This window comes from Sardina pilchardus, chromosome 17, assembly GCF_963854185.1.
Source record: "Sardina pilchardus chromosome 17, fSarPil1.1, whole genome shotgun sequence".
NCBI classification, from domain to species: domain Eukaryota; kingdom Metazoa; phylum Chordata; class Actinopteri; order Clupeiformes; family Clupeidae; genus Sardina; species Sardina pilchardus.
Window position 1 is genome coordinate 27348354 of NC_085010.1, and position 19817 is coordinate 27368170.

Sequence of the window (19817 nt, forward strand, 5' to 3'; positions counted from 1 at the left end):
AACCTTGGTCTCTCTTTGTTAAAAGCAGAGAATTTAAGAGGGAGTGTGCAGACAGAAAACACTATGGATCTTGATAGTATTGGTAAGTTGAGTTTCAACCAATTATTTTGCGACACTTTCTGTAAGATATGTGAATATTTGTGGCTTTTGAGGACCTCCCTGGCAAGGTGCTATAAGGCTCTGGTGTCTGCCAACAACAGATAATGCACTGGGTTGCACAAGTGCATCACTATCTCCAAAATAACTCAGCAAAATGCAAAACAAAAAAATCTGATTTATTCAGACTGAAGATCTTATCTGAATCTCACGGAACATTCCTTCCTTGCTCTGTGCTTTCTCCATTAAACCTAATTGAAATCACCACCAGTGGCCAGCCCAGGACACCGCTACCAACGTATTCATGCTATTATACTTGTTGTTGGCAGTTACGTTGGCTAGTAGTCTGTACTTGTCTGTTTCGTGTAGAGGGCCTGAACGAAGTCCGCCCAGCAGTGTACCGTGCTGCGCTGAAGCTCCGCTCCCTGCAGAAGCTGTGTCAGAGTGAGTCTAACACTCTCAATACAGTGATAAAACACAGTTTTGGTAAATAAAAATAAAAATAAATAAATAAAAGACAGCTAATTGTGCTATGTTATGAATTCATTCTCAGTTTTTGGACACTTTGATAAAGCTCAAGTATGCATTGTGTCTGCTATATAATTGCACTGTAATGAAACATGCTAACCTGATCTACATGCTTTTGGCCCAAGGGAGGCCACATTCAGCATTAATATGAAAGGTTTCACATGGTTTCCTGCCTCAGGTCAGGGGTCAGCACGAGATCTAGGCAAATGTACAGTATGTTTAATGCATGAGCTCTTTGGGCTTTTATGCCTTTAATGATAGAGATAGTGGAGGGTGACAGGAAGCGAATGGGAGAGAGAGTAGGGGTGGGATCCGGAAAGGACCACGTGGCAGGAATCGAACCCGGGTCGCCGCCGTACGGTGCAGGTGCCCCAGCCAGTTGTGCCACAGCTGGGGCCTTGATGCGTGTTGCCGTTATGTTCTAGTGCACACTGTTACTCTGACGGAGCTGCGCCCGGTTCTCCTCCTCCTGAGCCAGTCGGCTGATCCCCAGAGGCGTCTCTCTGAGGCAGAGGTGAGACAGGGCCTGGAGAAACTCTTTCAGAGCGTGCCTGAGGAAATTCCGGGGCAGGTCGTTCCAGAGGCGATCGATCAGACCACTAGACTCCTCTTCAAGCTCTACGACAGGTCAGAACCACCCTCAATCACTTGCGTGATAATGCCTACTGAAAGCTATATGAATAGCATTCATGCATTCTATTAGCAGAATTGATTTATGTGTAAAATAGCAGTAGCTGTCACAAGGGCTTTGAAGGGGAATTCCTCAATTGTATGTAGCTGAATGCAGTGAGTTTGGCAGTTTTCTAATTGAATTGTTTTTGTTGTTGTTTTGTTGTTTGTTTTTGTAGGCCACAGGCTGGATCTGTGCTGCTCCACTCAGTGCAGGCAGCGTTGACTGCTCTCTCAGGAGATACTCTCACAGCCAAACACAGAGGTGATATTCTCTCTCTCCCTCTCACACTCAAACACACATACACACACACACACACACACACACACACACACAATATCTACAATATCCATTATCAGCGCGTGTGTGTGTGTGTGTATTTGTTGAATGCTTATTTCAGTTGTGTGTGTGTGTGTGTGTGTGTATGTGTGTGTGTGTGTGACACTATGGCCCTCAGCTCTCTACAGACTGGGAGAAAGTCTCAGCGGTCAACTGGGCAGTGAGAGCAGCACAGTGACCCGTAGTGGACTAAGAGTCCTGCTTCATGACCTCAGCCAGGTAATGTTTTGACACGACTGTGAGAGAGGATCCTACACAGTACTCAGGACCTGTAGCCATCCATAGTTTTAGGTTTCAAGGTTTCCAGTAACCTGAAACAGGAAGCTGAAAGCAATTTCACAGCTATCGTCCGTTCAATAATTGACATTTATACTAAATGGTATCAACATTAACTATACACATACTGTGTACACTCTCAAAAAGGATTTGTTGGAAATAACACATTGATGTGTTTAGGTAAGGACAACACTGTTTGTGTTGTTTCCAACATATTGCTTTCGTTATTTCTTACACTATGTGTTGAAAATAACACAACTTGTGTTGGAAACAACACAAACTGTGTCGTCCTTACCTAAACGCATCAATGTGTTATTTCTAAGAAATCATTTTTGAGAGTGTATGATCACCATTTTATGTTTAAGATTAAAATAATGTCTTTATTTATTATTATTTCGTTGTTACATGGTGTCTGATGTGTGTCACTGTGCCATCTCTCATGTGGACGTTGTTGTTCTGCCCGGTGTGCAGGTACCAGCTGCACTCTTAAAAATCATGTGTTAAAACAGTAACACATGTTGTGTGTTATCGCACTTCTAACACAGTTTGTGTCATTTATGTTGAATTTGTGTAAAATTCTTGGGTATGTTTAGCCAACACAATCATGTGTTAAATTACTGTCCAATCACATCTCTTCATCTCTTCCTGACACGACCGTTAGTTCGTTGCCTCGAAAATTGTACCTCTCTATGCTGCAGTACTGGCTGTCCACTGCTTCGCTGCTCTACGTGCCTTGAAAGGTTATAAAGAAGCCACATTTTTCAAATGGAAGGTGGATATGTGCATGAGGTAAGTTACTGTCTTGAGATAATGTCATATAATTTGCCATTTTAAAATAATAAGCTTGGGCAAATGAAGCCACACGTCAGCGAAGTCATGCTAGCGAACTTTATAACAAGCCCCTTTTGTCAAGGGATACTGAGGAAGTCAGAATATTGCATATCGATGTTGTTTTGCAAAGAAGGTAAGGTTACTTGCAGTCTTCATGTCACTCCAGCAAATAAGATACATCGACAACCTTAATTTCAACATCAGCAACATTAGCATGCTAATGTTAGCTCCCTGTAACATAGGTGAAGCCATAGCAACGGTAGTCTTTTAGCTAGCTCGATTGCTAATTGCTGCGCCGGAAATGTGACATCTGCTAGCTGACACCCTTCATTTATAGCAACTGTGCTAAGCTAAAGCTAAAAACGCTAACCGTTTTTTTTCCCACTGTTCTAACTCTGGAGGTGACCGTCGGTCACTGACCGAGAGTTTGTTACTGTCATTTCGGTCATTTCTCATTCGTGTCTGTCACGTAATTTAGGCTTTAACTAACCCCTCTCTTTTTTTGTCACACGATGTTAGTCCCTAGTGTCCTGAGCAGCGCGACTTAACCAGCGCTGCTCAGGACACTCGAGAGCTCAGTAGCATGGACTTTATGTTTAATTTACTTTTAAGTACATCTTATCTATCTCAAATTATGCCTACTGTGAGTAACATACTGTTGAAAGATATGTTCTCCACTCCTAAGAAATTAGTTTAAGTTCCAGAAAAAGGCAATTCACTTTTGTGTTAAACCATAGAAAACTAAATGCTGTGTGTGCATTGATAAATCATGTAACTGGGATGTAATGTAGAAATGTTAATTATTTATATGCTTTGTTACAGCTGTAATGGAGCCCCCAAAATTGCTTGTCACCATATTCCTTGAGAACAAGGAAATCAGCAGAAAAGTATTTCAACTGAGATCTGCAACGGCAACTCAACTTACGGTATGTACATCAAGGCTTAGATGTCATGTTGGCATTTTAAACGAAGATTTTGAATTAAAAATATAATTAACTAATCCAGAATGGGCATAAATAAAGGATTGATTACCAACATTCATAAACGCTTGAACAACAAATACTTAAAACCACTACAATGAATGATTAGTGAGCATTGATATGTCCTTGTTACCCATATACCCATCCTTATTACACTGTAAGAACCAGTGTTTCCTTTTGAAGGTTGTACAACAGAATGTAGCTGGTCCAAGTAGTGAACATGTAGCTGTTAGACTAACAATGCATCTATATAAAGCATATGTTCAGCAGCATTTCAGCTATATCAAATATGCACAGAAATGTCTTGTCTATTGAAGTGTTTTTTGTTTTGTGTGCTTGTTTGTTTCCTCTGCAGCAGGGTCCAATTGACGTTGAAAAGCTTAAAGCTCTTCTTGAGAGGAAAGGTGCAAGAGTTCTGGCCGATTATGAAGCTTCTGGAATGCTCTCAGAGACGTCAAGAAAGCTCCTTGTTAAAATTGGTGTCAGTGATTTGATTGAGAGAAATGGATTGTAAGTTTATGTACCATTTTTCATTAACATCTCTTTGGTTACTGTTTTGTAGTCTTAATGCCCTGTTACATTATAATTAATACACATAATTGTACTTATTTAAATTATCAGTTATCCAGCAACTGATGACAAAACCAGGTTGGCGAGGTGTGTGGTTACACTTTTCCCGTCACTGAGAGTCAGGATGGAAGATCAGAATGAAAGCTTTGTAAGTAGCCGTTTCCCTTTCTTTTTCACAGATCTACACATTTTGTTCATGATTTATAAAAACTATTTAAAAACACAATTGTTTTTTTTCCGGTGATCCAGGAGCATAATAATTTATATCTATCACACATCAGCGTTTCAATACAATGTCATTAAATCGTGTAGCATTAGACGGCCTGCATCTAGACTCTTTTTGCACTAATTATGCATTGGCCTGTGGCAACTTAGATTGTATGTGGCCTGCAAACAAAAGTTGCTGTGTAGTATAATAATGTGCATATGAATGCGTAACTATTAATTTGTCTAATTCCTTTTTTTGTCTCACCCCACCCCCATCCCCCAGATTGGAACCAGTATTTCCAGCCTTCTGGACAACCAAAATCCTCCTGCACGACTGGTGGAATGTCGCCAGCCCAACCTTGTGTGTATTGGTCAGCCCAACACCACTGCTCAATGCATCATCATTGCTGAGAACGACAAAGTTGCCATCCCACTGCAGGATAATGGTTTGACCTACGCCATCGACAAGCTTTTAAAAATGTTTTGGATTTGCAATACGGTATATCCTGCCCAACTCACATCTGTGTTTCACTTCTTTGAGAGTGTTTACGAAGTGCCCCTCTCTAGTGGGAAGAGAGAAAAAGTTGTGGAGCTCATTTCAAAGCTCCAGGCTATTCTGTAACAAATACATATGTGTAACATGCATTTCAGTCCACCGGACAAGAGACTTAAAGTAATTAACATTAAAGATTGTCTAAATGATAACATAAATCCATGATATACTGAAAGATTGGTTGTATATTAAATGTAATGAAATATTTTTAATATCATTAATAAAAAAAATAATAATATCATACTATGATTTTTTTGTTCACTGACCAGTTTAGAATAAAATGAATAAAAATAAATAAACAATAAATAAATGAAACCTTAAATGAAACCTTACTAACACAAACTGTGTTGTCTTTAACACACTAATGTGTTAAATATTTTAACACAGTCACTGTGTAAAATGGTTTAACACATTTATTAACACAACCTGTGTTGTCCTTATATAAACACGCAGATGTGTTAAAGATGTGTCGTTTCCAACACATCTTTTTTGAGAGTGTGTGGTGCAGGAGAGCCATGTGTTTAGCCATGTGGAGACTGCAGTGAGGTCATGTTTCAGTGGGGTATGCCCTCACCTTGGAGTCAGATGACACACACACACACACACAAACTCTTTCTGTCTCTCTCTCTGCCTCCATCAGACAACACACTCACTCACTCACTCATCACTGATGTGTGTTCCACCTCTGTGACCCCAGGTGATGACGGCAGGTGTGTGTGAGGAGGTGTTTGTGAGCTGGCTGCAGTCTGAGCCGCGGCTGCTCCTGTGGCTCTCCACCCTCTACAGGATCTCTGCCAGTGAAGCTGTTGTCCACGCAGTGCGCTGCAGGGCTTGTAAAGCCTTCCCCATTACGGGCCTCAGGTGTGTGTGTGTGCTGTATGTGTGTGTGTGTGTGTCTGTCTGTCTGTCTGTCTGTCTGTCTGTCTGCCTGTCTGTGTGTGTGTGTGTGTATGTGTGTGTGAGTGAATGTGTGTGTACTGTATGCATGCGTTGCGTTTGTGCTTGCATGTGTGTGTGTGTGTGTGTGTGTGTTTATGGGGGCATGTGTGGGTGTAGACGGGTTGTAACTGATAAGAATGCAAATGCAGCATGTGGGAAACAGAGAGTTAGGAAGATTGTGTTAGGTGTGTGTGTGTGTGTGTGTGTGTTTGTATGTACTGTTTGTGGTTTTATGTGATCTATTTCCTTATACTGTATGCTATCTGTATTTGTCCGATCAAACCCACTCCATTCTATATTAGCATTTTACAGTAAAGTTTTTGAAGAGTTTGCAATCAGTTTGCAGCCGTATGCACATGATTTCACACCTTCACCCTTCGGGTCTTCCAGACAGACCCTGCGGTCTTCCCTCCACCAATGGATGTAAATTGAGAAATCCTCTCTTGTTTTTACAGGTATCGTTGTCTGAAGTGTGTTAACTTGCACCTGTGCCAAACGTGTTTCCTGACTGAGAGACGTAGCAAGAAACACAAGCCCTCTCACCCTGTCTTGGAGTACTGTTCCCAGGTCAGCTATTCTGCTGTTACAGAGATACATGCGAAAAGCATGAGCTTTGCTGAAACTGTAGTTTACCACTGCACTGTAGAGGACTGAGAAACAGGAATACACAACAGACAGATGAGTAAAATAGGAACATATCTTCATTCAGGAACCTAACACACATTCCAAAACCATAAATATATAGATATATTTTTTTGCATCAAGAAGTTATGTGGAGCACATTATGACATTATGACCTAAGACCCACAAACTGGAGGAGAGCGTAACCATGGACGGTTGTCCAATTATTAAGTCACTGTTACTCAAACTGCATTGATATGGCAGGTCAGACGCATCAACAAAGCATTTCTTTATTTATACAAATTATGACAGTAATAAAGACTCATTTTTACATTAGAACCCAGGATATTATCAAAGTTAGAATCTCAGCCCTCTGAAATTGCAGTTTTCAACTCCACAGGTAGAGGGCAGTGTAGACAAACAAACAAATTTGAACGGATGAACAAACCCCTTGGTCCTCATACTTATCTAAGTCCTATTTCAGTAGGAATTATCAATACTGTGTGTGTGTGTGTGTGTGTGTGAATGAGTTGACGGTCATATTCAACATTAAGAAACCACTGCAAATTCTAATATGACCGTCAACTCATTAGAATGTCACTCATTGTCATTGAATGTCATTAGGATTACATATTTTTTCCAGAGCTGTATTTTCTTTTTTTCTTTTGAACCTTTTAGAGCCCTTTAAAATCCTAAAAAAAGTAGGTCAGTGACTGGATTGAGCTGTGGTAGTTATTGATTCCATTTCCTTCCTTCTTTCCTTCCTTTCTCAAGCCCACGTGGAGGGAGTCGGTGGCCTCATTGGCTTTGAATGCCCGCCATGCCCTGCTGCCCCGACGCCACACCAGGCGGGAGGCAGAGAGGAGAAGAGAGCTTACCAGAGGAGAATCAAGTGGAGACCCAACAAACAGGTGGATCTGGATACTGTGTAAAATGTCATGTCAAGACACTAGCATATTTCCATTTCCTGCGTTTGTCGTGTGTGCGTGCGTGTGTGGTGGTAGTGGTTACGGAGCTAGGATAGCATGTATTCTGAATGTGTGTCTTTACACAGATCTGTCATCTTTAATTTTACTGCATTTGTATTTATTAAAGCAACACTAAAGAGATTTTCGTACCTTAATATAATGTTTTCAAAATCATTTCAGCGGTTCATCAACTCGTAACAGAGTGAACTCCATTCACTTTGCGGCCCTCTATCAGCTATAACCGCGCTATGTAACTTTACCAAATCGGATTGCTTCGATGTCCCAATACATCATACTTTCATAAAACCATGCAACATGCTCTTGTCTGTGGACATTGTTAATTGGTGGATAAACAAACCAGCGTGCGTGCAACAGAGGAAAAGTGCTTTAATGTTGCTTTAACACTCTGTGTGTGTTTGTGTGTGTGTGTATGTGTGTGTGTGTGTGTGTGTGTGTGTGTGTGTGTGTGTGTGTGTGTGTGTGTGTGTGTGTCTATGTCTGTGTCTGTGTCTATACTGTACATACCTTACAGCCCTCACAGCGATTCCCCACCAGTGGAGCAACAACCATCAACCCTTTCTCAGCAGTCATGTGACTTCTGTGAAATGGCAACCCCACCTCCACGTCCTCCTACGGTCTGCCCTCAGGTGCAGGTGCAGGTGCAGGTGGAGTCCAAAGCTCTGCAGACAGAGGAGGATCTGCAGCCACAAGTGAGAGACGTCCTGGGGGATTTGGTTAGACTATAACTTCAACTTAACAGTTCTTTTCTGTATATAGTAAGTCTACCAGAGAGTTTCAAAGGCACACTACTTATTACAGTAACTTTAAAAAGCCTTTATTTTTTTGGGCTTACGCGTTGCGACAACATTGTCTTCCTCAGAGCTTGACCACCAACATGAGTTTTTGAGAAACCTCCTGACAAGGCAGAGAATGACTAAATTTTAGTAAGAGCTAATGATTTTGCTCTTATTTTTTAATTTTCCAAAATTAAAAATGAGATATGTAAAAATATGAAGTTTAAGTGTGTTTAAGCATGCGTAACTCAAATCTAGGGACTCATGTTTGTCAGTGACACTACCAAGGTGGTTGCTATCATAGTTAGCGACTATGCTTTTGGGAGCCCGGCCCCAGTATCGGCCTATAAGCAGAAATGGGTAGCGTCCTCATTTTGGCAGCACATATACTGTAGCCTCCACTTCCCCTTTTAAACACATATTATGACTGAATTATCAACTGGTCTTTTCAATGAATTTCTGCACAGAACCGCTTACTCAAAGTGGACCAAATAGGCGTCCCTTCTATTCTCTAGCTGGGTCACAGTTGCAGCACCGTGCCTGAGAGACGGATATGGCGGAGGCAATGTGGCTGCTGCTGTGACCTCAATTCAATTCAATTCAATTCAATTCAATTCAAAGAACTTTATTTTTCCGTTAGGAACTTCACATGTGGAGAAGCAGCACATACCCACCCACACACACACACACACACACTCTAAAATGCATCAGTCAATGCAACCCAGCATCCCTTCAGCCCTTAAATGGAGCTGAAGATAAATATAAATAGCTGAATAAATACATGTTAACAGGGGTGCCAAAATGAATACTACTTTAAATGGTGACCTAAATGTAAATGCATATGTTGCTTTGCAGAGGAAAACGTCCTTTCTTCAGAAAGACCTGCACATGACTCAGAAGGTCATGAAGGATCTGCAGAGAGACAAGTGGTGAGCCACATTAAAGGAATAGTTCGGAACTTTGGACATAGGACCTTATTTCCAACTTAGTCGGGGTGATATAGGTCGGTGAAGACCATTTTCAGTGAATTTCTGCCCTTCCTTGCAGCGTTCATCTCGTGCTAACCTAGGTGCCGAGATAACGCAAGTCAACGGTAACATCCAGCCTGCCACTGAAAACACTCCACAGAACACCCGAAACAAATAAATGATAACGTCAGACTATCAATGCACATGCCTGTGTTGATAGAACAATGTTAGAAATAAAACTAACCTTGCATCGCATTGCAATAGCCTACTTTGATCCCTATATGGCAGTGGCGGATTGATATTGAGAAACTAGTCCCTCAAAATGTAATAAATCATTGAGTTGCAAGGTGAGTTTTATTTCTAAAATTATTCTATCAACACGGACACGTATATCGATAGTCTGATGTTTTAATTGACTTGTCACGGGTGTGCGGTGGAGTGAGTAAGACTGTTGTTGATGTCAGACTGATGTTACCGTAGAAATGTGTTAGCTAAGAACCAGCGTTACCAAAGGGGGACGCTGCAACTGAAGGAAGGGGTTAAACGCGATAAAAACGGTCTCCACCGACCTATATCACCTCGGTAAAGTTGGAAATGAGGTCCTATGTCCAAAATTCCGAACTATTCCTTTAAGGAGGGACAAGAAGGGGCATCTGAAAGGAGGGCACGCTTGCAAATTGTTTTGTAGCTACATTTATTGTGTAGTACTACTGCACAACTAACATTAGTTGTATCTGTGTTTTTGTGTCTGTATGTGTGTGTGTGTGTGTGTGTGTGTCCTTTTGTGTGTGTGTGTGTGTGTGTCCTTGTCCGTGTGTGTGTGTGTGTGTGTGTCCTTTTGTGTGTGTGTGTGTGTGTGTGTGTGTGTGTGTGTCCTTGTGTGTGATTGTGTGTGTGTGTGTGTGTGTGTGTGTGTGTGTGTGTCTGTGTGTCCGTGTGTGTGTGTGTGTGTGTGTGTGTGTGTGTTTCTCAGGCTCCTGGAGAAGGAGTTCCAGGTGTGGCGTACGGCGGCCCAGTCGGAGCACGACTCCCTGGAGGACAGGTGCGCTGAGCTGGAGGCCACCATGGAGACCCTGAGCCAACACAACCAGAGCCTGGAGCACCAGCTGCGGCACGTCAGACACGTGAGTCACTGACGAGGATGTGTGTGTGTGTGTGTGTGTGTGTGTGTGTGTGTGTGTGTGTGTGTGTGTGTGTAGAAGGAAAGGGGTGCATGGGTTGAGCTTTGGATGTCATTCTAAACAGAGTTCAGGGGGAGTCTACAGGAATGAATGACATCTATCAATTACCACTCCACTTATATGATTTAACCCTGTTACAGTAATCTGTCAGCATGTCGTACGTTCAGCTCATACTACCACTTATCCACAAGGGGTGTCCGCTGTGTAGGCATTTCAGGACCACTAAGCTAAATGCTAATTTACCAATTAAATGGCATTAAATGTCAAATGGCTGGTATGGAGAATAATTGCTGTTTGTTGTTACAGGCCTTGAGCCTGCGAATGGTGAACACTGGTCATGTCCCTCATCCTGTCCACACTCCACCATCCACTGACTGCAGTGAGGGGACAGCTGGACCCCAGGGCTCACCATCAGAGAGCCCAACGTCACAGCGTCTCCCCAGTGAGGAAGGTGAGGACATGACGCAGGAAGAGGAAGTGGTCACAGAGAGGAACCAGGAAGTGGTCACAGAGAGGAATCAGGAAGTTGAGGAAGACGAGTCCAGGGAGTGTTCTAAAGAAGAAGGTGGCTCTGAGCTCTCTCTCAGGTCAGATTCCACGGGCTGTGATGATGACACATGGCCCCCCGATGTGACCTCTGACCTCCAGCAGTGTGTGGAGAAAGCTGAGGAACTCTTGTGGGGAGAGGAGGGCTCAGGGCGAGGTGAGGCCTTTGAGGAGAAGACACACAGCCAATACCAGGAGGAGACACTGGGTGGCAGGAGTCAAGAGGACTACCAGGGAAGTGCCTTAGAGGAGGAAGAGGAGGAGGATGAAGGAGAGGAAGAGCAGCTCTGTGAACTGGTGCTGAGACTCAAAACAACTCTGTCCCTGCCAACACACAAAGGTTGGTTGTGTGTGTGTGTGTGTGTGTGTGTGTGTGTGTGTGTGTGTGTGTGTGTGTGTGTGTCAGAGGCGATTGCTCATTGAGTGCAGGGGAGGCTCAGCCTCCTCTAAAATATCACGGAAAATTGCATGAAATAATGCCTATTATGAGCTACATTAGCAAGCCTAATATTCCAACTAGAACATGCTAAAAACGTGTTCAACTTCATGGCTATATCGTTATAGTTTCGTTTTGCAACAAGGTTTTGCCTGTCATCTATCGTGATTTCGCACGTCTAATGCATTGCTGTGACGACACGATCCATTAAAATCCCCATAGAGGCTCGGCCTCACTGGACTTCGATGGCACTACGGAGTGGGCTGGTCTTAGTGCAGGAAAAGCTAGATTAATATTGGATAAACGCCGCAAAATCGTCATATCCAGGGAAGCCCGGCCTCTCTGGGTTGGCAGGTGAACTCGAGAGGCAAGGCTCAAATTTTAATAATTCTATTGCATGTTGTACACAACATATCCTATCAATAAAACCGTAATATGGAGTTACAGAGTTCGTGAGTTGCATTTGTTTCAGTTGTGTATTTAGGCTAAGTTGTAGGCTAGCCACATAGCTCGCTATAATAACTGTGTTGCTTGGCTAAATTGCTAATGTTTACTTGAATTTTATAAGCTATTTGATAGCATTCCCCACCATGGGAGATTCCAAATAAAACAGCAAGACATATGAATGTAGAATAGTCACGTACTATAACTCTAGTAGACTACCAAATAGCATATTTAACCCCCCAAAGTGAACTGGTAAAATGTAAGCTTAGTTCTAATCTAACCAAGCCAGCTGCAATGTCTCAGAACCCTACATATCTGACGAATCCAGCGCCGGATTCGTCTATACTAGGCTACTGTTAGGATATATTTCCCCCTCAAATAACAATATAGCAGCAATAATATTAATTTAATAGTTGACCATTTTTAGCAGAGCTTCCCCTATTCCAATGAGCAGCAACCGCCACTGGTGTGTGTGTGTGTGTGTGAGTGGATGTGCAAAGATGTGGAAAAGTATATGATATGGAGAAGAACTAAGGAAAAGTTACAAGCTAGAATGGAGGATGGACATTCCGTTAAAATACGCATCCATCATATTTCAAGCAATTTTAAGGAGGCCCTCATAGTTGTATTCCATAGTTGTATTCCAGCACTTGGCTGTTGGTCAAGTTGATTAGGCACATTAGATACATTTGCTGTCTTACATAGTGCCTTCCCTTCTCCCCAGCAGCAGGCTCTCAGCGGAGAGATGTGCTCTTGGTGGCAGCACAAGGTGTCGGAGATTCTGTGTCAAATCTTGTCTCCATGGTGAATTTCTACCCTGGAAATCCACCTCAGCCTCTGAAGTACCAGTGAAGGATAAACCAGGAGGACTGCATGGAGAGAAAAGATTACATTCAACTTTTGTTTATTTTATACTAAGTAGTAAGTACAAGCCAATAAAATGCTAAAAGACTAAAAAAAACACTACCTAGAGACTCTTTTAGAAACACACCCCTACATGTCTTTAGATGAAAGATATTGTACGTTGTCAAAATAAAGTGATGTGCAACTGAAATTCCCCTGTGATCATGGTAGTCAAGTAGTCAGAATACCACTGTGTTTTACAGGTCACTGTTGTGACAGTTTTGAAACAGAAACAACAAATCCTCAAGTCAACCATTATTCCACCCAGGGTTTTGACATTAACACAATCCAAAAATAGCATCTAGATCAGATCCTGGGCGTTTACCTTCACCATCAATAAAGTTGACATTGTTGAACCCCGGTAGACCCGTTCAGGAATAGTTTTACTTGGAGGCCCTGGGCAAAAGACAATTTGGAGCCAATTATTTATTGAAATGTGATGTCCTCTTGGTGGCAGTGCAAGGTGTTCTTTGATTTAAGAACAATTGATGTGCTCTTGGTGGCAGTGCAAGGTGTTGAAGATTCTGTGTCAAATATTGTCTGTATGGTGAATGTCTGCCCTGCAGAGTCACCACAGCCACACTAAAGCGCAAGTGAAGGTGACAGCCCAGATGGACCTCAAGGAGAGACTGGATCATTCAACTTTATCGTCATTTCACAACGTGCAAAGTATAGGTGGCCGATAAAAATGCAATCAACAACTTTAATGATGAACTGATAAACTGATGGGCAACTGACAGTTTCCCAAGTTATAGCATTGTAGAGCACCACTCTACAGCTACAGAGTGTAGAGCTTCAGCAACGCTCTGTTCCACCACCAAAACCAGAAGAATGAATGTCACTTTAAAACAAGTAGTGTTAAAGTAAATCTAACGCTTTAGCATCAAAATGAACAACGCCCTCCACATACCCGCTTGAAAGTCCATGAACACACTGATTCATTTAAAGGACATCAATTTGGGATTTACCACAAAGTTGGGCGCATGGAATTGTCCAGAATTGCCCAGCTCGGGGATGGCCCCTTCCTGTTCGAACATGACTGTTCACCATGCACAAAGCAAGATCCATAAAGGCATGGATGACAGAGTTGGTGTGGATGAACTTGACTGACTTGCACAACAACTTGACTGACCTCAACCTCTTATAAGTGTCTCTGCCTCAACACAATACTGTAACACCTTAAAGGAGAATTCCGGTGTGAAATTGAGCTTAACTGTACCGAAACATGTTAAGGTGTAGCCTACTCACACGTGTTTTAGACGCACTTTCACACACCCCCAGCATTCCGAACTCCTCCGTTTTCAGCCTAGCTTACAGTAGGCTTGAATCTATTAGATTGGGCATTACGTAGCCTATGCAGCTAAATCGCTATTTTTAAACCATTAAAAAGGTTCCAAGTAACTCCACACTGCATTGGTAGACTTCTGAGGGTCCTGACATTTAAAACGAGATACTGAGAACTTTGGAAATGCACAGGAAGTTTATTTAAAAAAGACTGTTTACAAGCAGTGCCTTCATAGAATCTCTCCGCTGGGCGCCATCTTGGAATCAAGTCGCGATAAGCCGACTGACGAGCACGAACGAACAGGAAGGACAGGGGAACATATTGCTAAAGTAATTCCATAGGAAATATATAGTTATACTGTCTACATGAGCATGATGAGTAACAAAGCTCAAAATGTTTGCAATATGTCCCCCTGTCTTTCCTGTTCGTTTGTGCTCGTCAGTCGACTTATCGCGACTTCACCACAAGATGGCGCCCAGCGGAGAGATTCTATGAAGGTACTGCTTGAATAAACAGTCTTTTTAAATAAACTTCCTGTGCACTTCCAAAGTTCTAAGTATCTCGTTTTAAATGTCAGGACCCTCAGAAGTCAACCAATGCAGTGTGGAGTTACTTGGAACCTTTTTAATGGTTTAAAAATAGTGATTTAGCTGCATAGGCTACGTAATGCCCAATCTAATAGATTCAAGCCTACTGTAAGCTAGGCTGAAAACGGAGGAGTTCGGAATGCTGGGGGTGAGTGTGCGTCTAAAACACGTGTGAGTACACCTTAACATGTTTCGGTACAGTTAAGCTCAATTTCACACCGGAATTCTCCTTTAAGGATGAATTAGAGTGGATCTTGAGAGCCAGTCGCATCGTCCAACATCAGTGTGTGACCTCAAAAATGCGCTTCTGAAAGAATGGTCAAAAAATCCAATGAACACACTCCTAAACCTTGTGGTAAGTCTTCCCAGAAGAGTTTAAATGAATAGTTCGGAATTTTGGACATAGGACCTTATTTCCAACTTAGTCGGGGTGATATGTTGGTGAAGACCATTTTCAGTGAATTTCTGCCCTTCCTTGAGTTGCAGCGTTCATCTCGTGCTAACCTAGGTGACGAGATAATGCAAGTCAACGGTAACATCCAGCCTGCCACTGAAAACACTCCACAGAACACACGAAACAAATAAATGATAACGTCAGACTATCAATGCACATGCCTGTGTTGATCAAGGGGGCAGCGAACGTTCTGAGAGTGTAGACAGTATGGCGGCCGCCATGCTAACGAGAAGACCGTGGCTAGCTGGCCATTCCATTGAATCCTATGGGGCGTAAGCGCCACTTTGACATCAAATTACGTTAGAGCTGAAGCGTTTTAAGCCTTTATATGAACATTTTCTATTGTCGGGGTACATACTACATTGTGAAATTGACATAATAATCTCGTAACTGTCGTATCGGCTGAGTAATTAACGTTTTTCCGAAGTCAATGCTAAAGTGTTAAAGGCGCATGCGTCCAGCGAGAGTAAAGCGTCGCCATAGGTCAGACTCGGTCAGACTACGTGCCTACGTCACATGTACGACAACTGAGCCTGCGCAGGAGACCTATGACGGAATAAGAAGACCTAAAAAAACCGTTGAAATTTGCTTCCTCGGTCTCTGCTGCCGTCTACGTGATAGCTCTGTCCATATCTTTTACTGTCTATGGTGTTGATAGAACAATGTTAGAAATAAAACTAACCTTGCATCTCATTGCAATAGCCTACTTTGTTCCCTGTATGGCAGTGGCGGATTGATATTGAGAAACTCAAAACGTAATAAATCATTGAGTTGCAAGGTTAGTTTTATTTCTAAAATTATTCTATCAACACGGACACGTATATCGATAGTCTGACGTTTTAATTGACTTGTCTCGGGTGTGCGGTGGAGTTTGTAAGACTGTTGTTGATGTCAGACTGATATGTTACCGTAGAAATGCGTTAGCTAAGAATCAGCGTTAGCAAAGGGGGACCCTGCAACTGAAGGAAGGGGTTAAACGCGATAAAAACGGTCTCCACCGACCTATATCACCTCGGTAAAGTTGGAAATGAGGTCCTATGTCCAAAATTCCGAACTTTTCCAGCTGTTATAGCTGCAAAGGGTGGACCGACGTCATCATAAACCTTATGGATTAAGGATGGGATGTGACTGAAGTTCATATGAGTCAAGGCAGGTGAGCAAATACTTTTGGCAACATAGTGTGTATGAAAACTATTTTCAGTTGCATTCAGTCGCTTGGTGAGGGATTTTATTTTCACTGAACAACTGTTGGATTATTCTTATTATTCTCTCGCTAATTCAACCGAATGGTGAATTTATTGAGGCACTTTTTTACTTATCTTTAGAGATGATAATGGTGGAGATTGCTGTAGCCTATATGTTAGTCTCTCTCTCTCTCTCTTACAGTCAACTATGAGAGTTCACAACAGTTGGGATGAAACCCACTAATCACAAGTATGGACAATACACAGAGCAAGGTTTGACTGAAACAAATATTGGTCATATTTCTATTTTGGGAAAGGATTCAAATACAGTACCATAGTAGGCCTACTTGGCATAGAATCCAGTTGCATTTTCTCCTTTGTATTCATGATGAAACAGAAACCTTTTTGAAAAGTCACTTTTCTAGTGACTTTTTATTGCGCTGAGACTGGCCTTGGTCTTGTGAGTTTTTCGCGGGGGTGGTATTTTTAAGTGTAGCTGGACGAAGTAGACTCGTGACCTTGCTTTACTAATCTCTACTCGTGGTTTTTCTGGAGCTGCGTCTGCACTACGTACTGTAAGTTTATATCTGAGTAGTTGCATGAGAGCTTCGTGTTGTTAAGGGAATTGTTTATGTAGTTGTCATAGTTACAAGTTGATCCTAAGTAGTGGGTGGGTAGTCGATATTGTTTGCATTACGGCCGTCTGTTTAATTGCGCTGAGACTGGCCTTGGTCTTGTGAGTTTTTCGCGGGGGTGGTATTTTTAAGTGTAGCTGGACGAAGTAGACTCGTGACCTTGCTTTACTAATCTCTACTCGTGGTTTTTCTGGAGCTGCGTCTGCACTACGTACTGTAAGTTTATATCTGAGTAGTTGCATGAGAGCTTCGTGTTGTTAAGGGAATTGTTTATGTAGTTGTCATAGTTACAAGTTGATCCTAAGTAGTGGGTGGGTAGTCGATATTGTTTGCATTACGGCCGTCTGTTTAATTGCGCTGAGACTGGCCTTGGTCTTGTGAGTTTTTCGCGGGGGTGGTATTTTTAAGTGTAGCTGGACGAAGTAGACTCGTGACCTTGCTTTACTAATCTCTACTCGTGGTTTTTCTGGAGCTGCGTCTGCACTACGTACTGTAAGTTTATATCTGAGTAGTTGCATGAGAGCTTCGTGTTGTTAAGGGAATTGTTTATGTAGTTGTCATAGTTACAAGTTGATCCTAAGTAGTGGGTGGGTAGTCGATATTGTTTGCATTACGGCCGTCTGTTTAATTGCGCTGAGACTGGCCTTGGTCTTGTGAGTTTTTCGCGGGGGTGGTATTTTTAAGTGTAGCTGGACGAAGTAGACTCGTGACCTTGCTTTACTAATCTCTACTCGTGGTTTTTCTGGAGCTGCGTCTGCACTACGTACTGTAAGTTTATATCTGAGTAGTTGCATGAGAGCTTCGTGTTGTTAAGGGAATTGTTTATGTAGTTGTCATAGTTACAAGTTGATCCTAAGTAGTGGGTGGGTAGTCGATATTGTTTGCATTACGGCCGTCTGTTTAATTGCGCTGAGACTGGCCTTGGTCTTGTGAGTTTTTCGCGGGGGTGGTATTTTTAAGTGTAGCTGGACGAAGTAGACTCGTGACCTTGCTTTACTAATCTCTACTCGTGGTTTTTCTGGAGCTGCGTCTGCACTACGTACTGTAAGTTTATATCTGAGTAGTTGCATGAGAGCTTCGTGTTGTTAAGGGAATTGTTTATGTAGTTGTCATAGTTACAAGTTGATCCTAAGTAGTGGGTGGGTAGTCGATATTGTTTGCATTACGGCCGTCTGTTTAATTGCGCTGAGACTGGCCTTGGTCTTGTGAGTTTTTCGCGGGGGTGGTATTTTTAAGTGTAGCTGGACGAAGTAGACTCGTGACCTTGCTTTACTAATCTCTACTCGTGGTTTTTCTGGAGCTGCGTCTGCACTACGTACTGTAAGTTTATATCTGAGTAGTTGCATGAGAGCTTCGTGTTGTTAAGGGAATTGTTTATGTAGTTGTCATAGTTACAAGTTGATCCTAAGTAGTGGGTGGGTAGTCGATATTGTTTGCATTACGGCCGTCTGTTTAATTGCGCTGAGACTGGCCTTGGTCTTGTGAGTTTTTCGCGGGGGTGGTATTTTTAAGTGTAGCTGGACGAAGTAGACTCGTGACCTTGCTTTACTAATCTCTACTCGTGGTTTTTCTGGAGCTGCGTCTGCACTACGTACTGTAAGTTTATATCTGAGTAGTTGCATGAGAGCTTCGTGTTGTTAAGGGAATTGTTTATGTAGTTGTCATAGTTACAAGTTGATCCTAAGTAGTGGGTGGGTAGTCGATATTGTTTGCATTACGGCCGTCTGTTTAATTGCGCTGAGACTGGCCTTGGTCTTGTGAGTTTTTCGAGGGGGTGGTCTTCAGCTAATTCAACTAGGAGTATTTAAAGTGGCTTTTGTGCTGGAGCGTCAGCGGAAGCGTCAGCTCTCGTGTGAATCCGTCCTCGTGTGAAGACTTACTCGTGTCAAGACGAATTGAGTCTACCTGCGACGAGTCCACCGAGCAAGGACACAAGCAAGGCACCTCTCAGATAAGTTCACTCTTGTCTCACCTTGTCTTGTTATCTGCCATCCTACTGGTAATAATGTGCATTCAACATAAACAAGTTTATATGCGCTCTAATGCCGTAAGGCAACAAGCTTCATATCCTACATATCCTTCATATTCATTTTCTATGGGGCTGTGGAATTGCCAATCTGCAGTGAACAAAGCTAATTTCATTCCTGCTCTGGCCTCACAGCTATCACTTCAGTTGGTTGCGCTTACAGAGACATGGATTAGGCCAGAAAATACTGCTACACCTGCAGCGTTGTCGACCAATTATGCTTTTTCGCATACCTGTCGCTCCTCTGGTAGAGGAGGCGGGGCAGGCTTTCTGATCTCTGATGACTGGAGGTTTACTCAGTTGCTACCGACTCAAAACCACAGCTCATTTGAATATCATGCCATCATGATAACTGAACCATACAAATTATACTTGGTGGTTATCTATCGCCCTCCAGGACAGCTTGGCAACTTTGTGAATGAGTTGGACATTCTACTGTCTGCTATTCCAATGGATACGTGTCCTCTGTTGATCCTTGGTGATTTTAACATTCATCTGGACAACTCCTCTTCAGTTGACTTCCTGTCCTTACTCTCCTCCTTTAGTATAACACGTGTTCACAGTCCTCCTACTCACAAGGCTGGTAAGGATCTTGATATGATTCTGCTACGTAACTGTACTGCAGACAACGTTTGGGTTAATCCTCTACATGTATCAGATCATTACTTCATTAGATTCTCTGTGCGTCTCCTTGATAACCCTACAGTTCCTGCTCCGACGATGTCATTCCGACGGAACCTCAGAAGCCTCTCAAGTGAACATTTTGCAACATTAGTAACTTCTGCTCTACCTATTC

General features: G+C 42.5%; 2 protein-coding genes across 4 annotated transcripts; both read left to right on the plus strand.

Annotated features, from left to right (window-relative positions):
- Nucleotides 1-63: 63 nt before the first annotated feature.
- dytn (dystrotelin) lies at nucleotides 64-18851 on the plus strand. The gene is made up of 17 exons (XM_062517904.1): nucleotides 64-82; nucleotides 466-540; nucleotides 1050-1251; nucleotides 1473-1558; nucleotides 1752-1852; nucleotides 2968-2973; nucleotides 5547-5612; nucleotides 5748-5911; nucleotides 6445-6556; nucleotides 7385-7521; nucleotides 8111-8288; nucleotides 9228-9301; nucleotides 10314-10464; nucleotides 10828-11407; nucleotides 12675-12795; nucleotides 13331-13392; nucleotides 18823-18851. Exons 1-17 carry the CDS (start codon nucleotides 64-66, stop codon nucleotides 18849-18851), a joined length of 2163 nt encoding a protein of 720 aa, XP_062373888.1.
- On the plus strand, nucleotides 2594-5149 carry LOC134062272 (uncharacterized). Of its 3 annotated transcripts, none has more exons than XM_062518233.1 (5): nucleotides 2594-2698; nucleotides 3563-3666; nucleotides 4076-4230; nucleotides 4342-4438; nucleotides 4781-5149. In XM_062518233.1, exons 2-5 carry the CDS (start codon nucleotides 3568-3570, stop codon nucleotides 5117-5119), a joined length of 690 nt encoding a protein of 229 aa, XP_062374217.1. In that variant the 5' UTR covers nucleotides 2594-2698; nucleotides 3563-3567; the 3' UTR covers nucleotides 5120-5149. The 3 variants fall into 3 exon arrangements, with proteins under 3 accessions (XP_062374217.1, XP_062374219.1, XP_062374218.1); XM_062518235.1 differs by having other exon boundaries at nucleotides 4079-4230; XM_062518234.1 differs by lacking the exon at nucleotides 2594-2698 and adding an exon at nucleotides 3284-3383.
- Nucleotides 18852-19817: the final 966 nt, after the last annotated feature.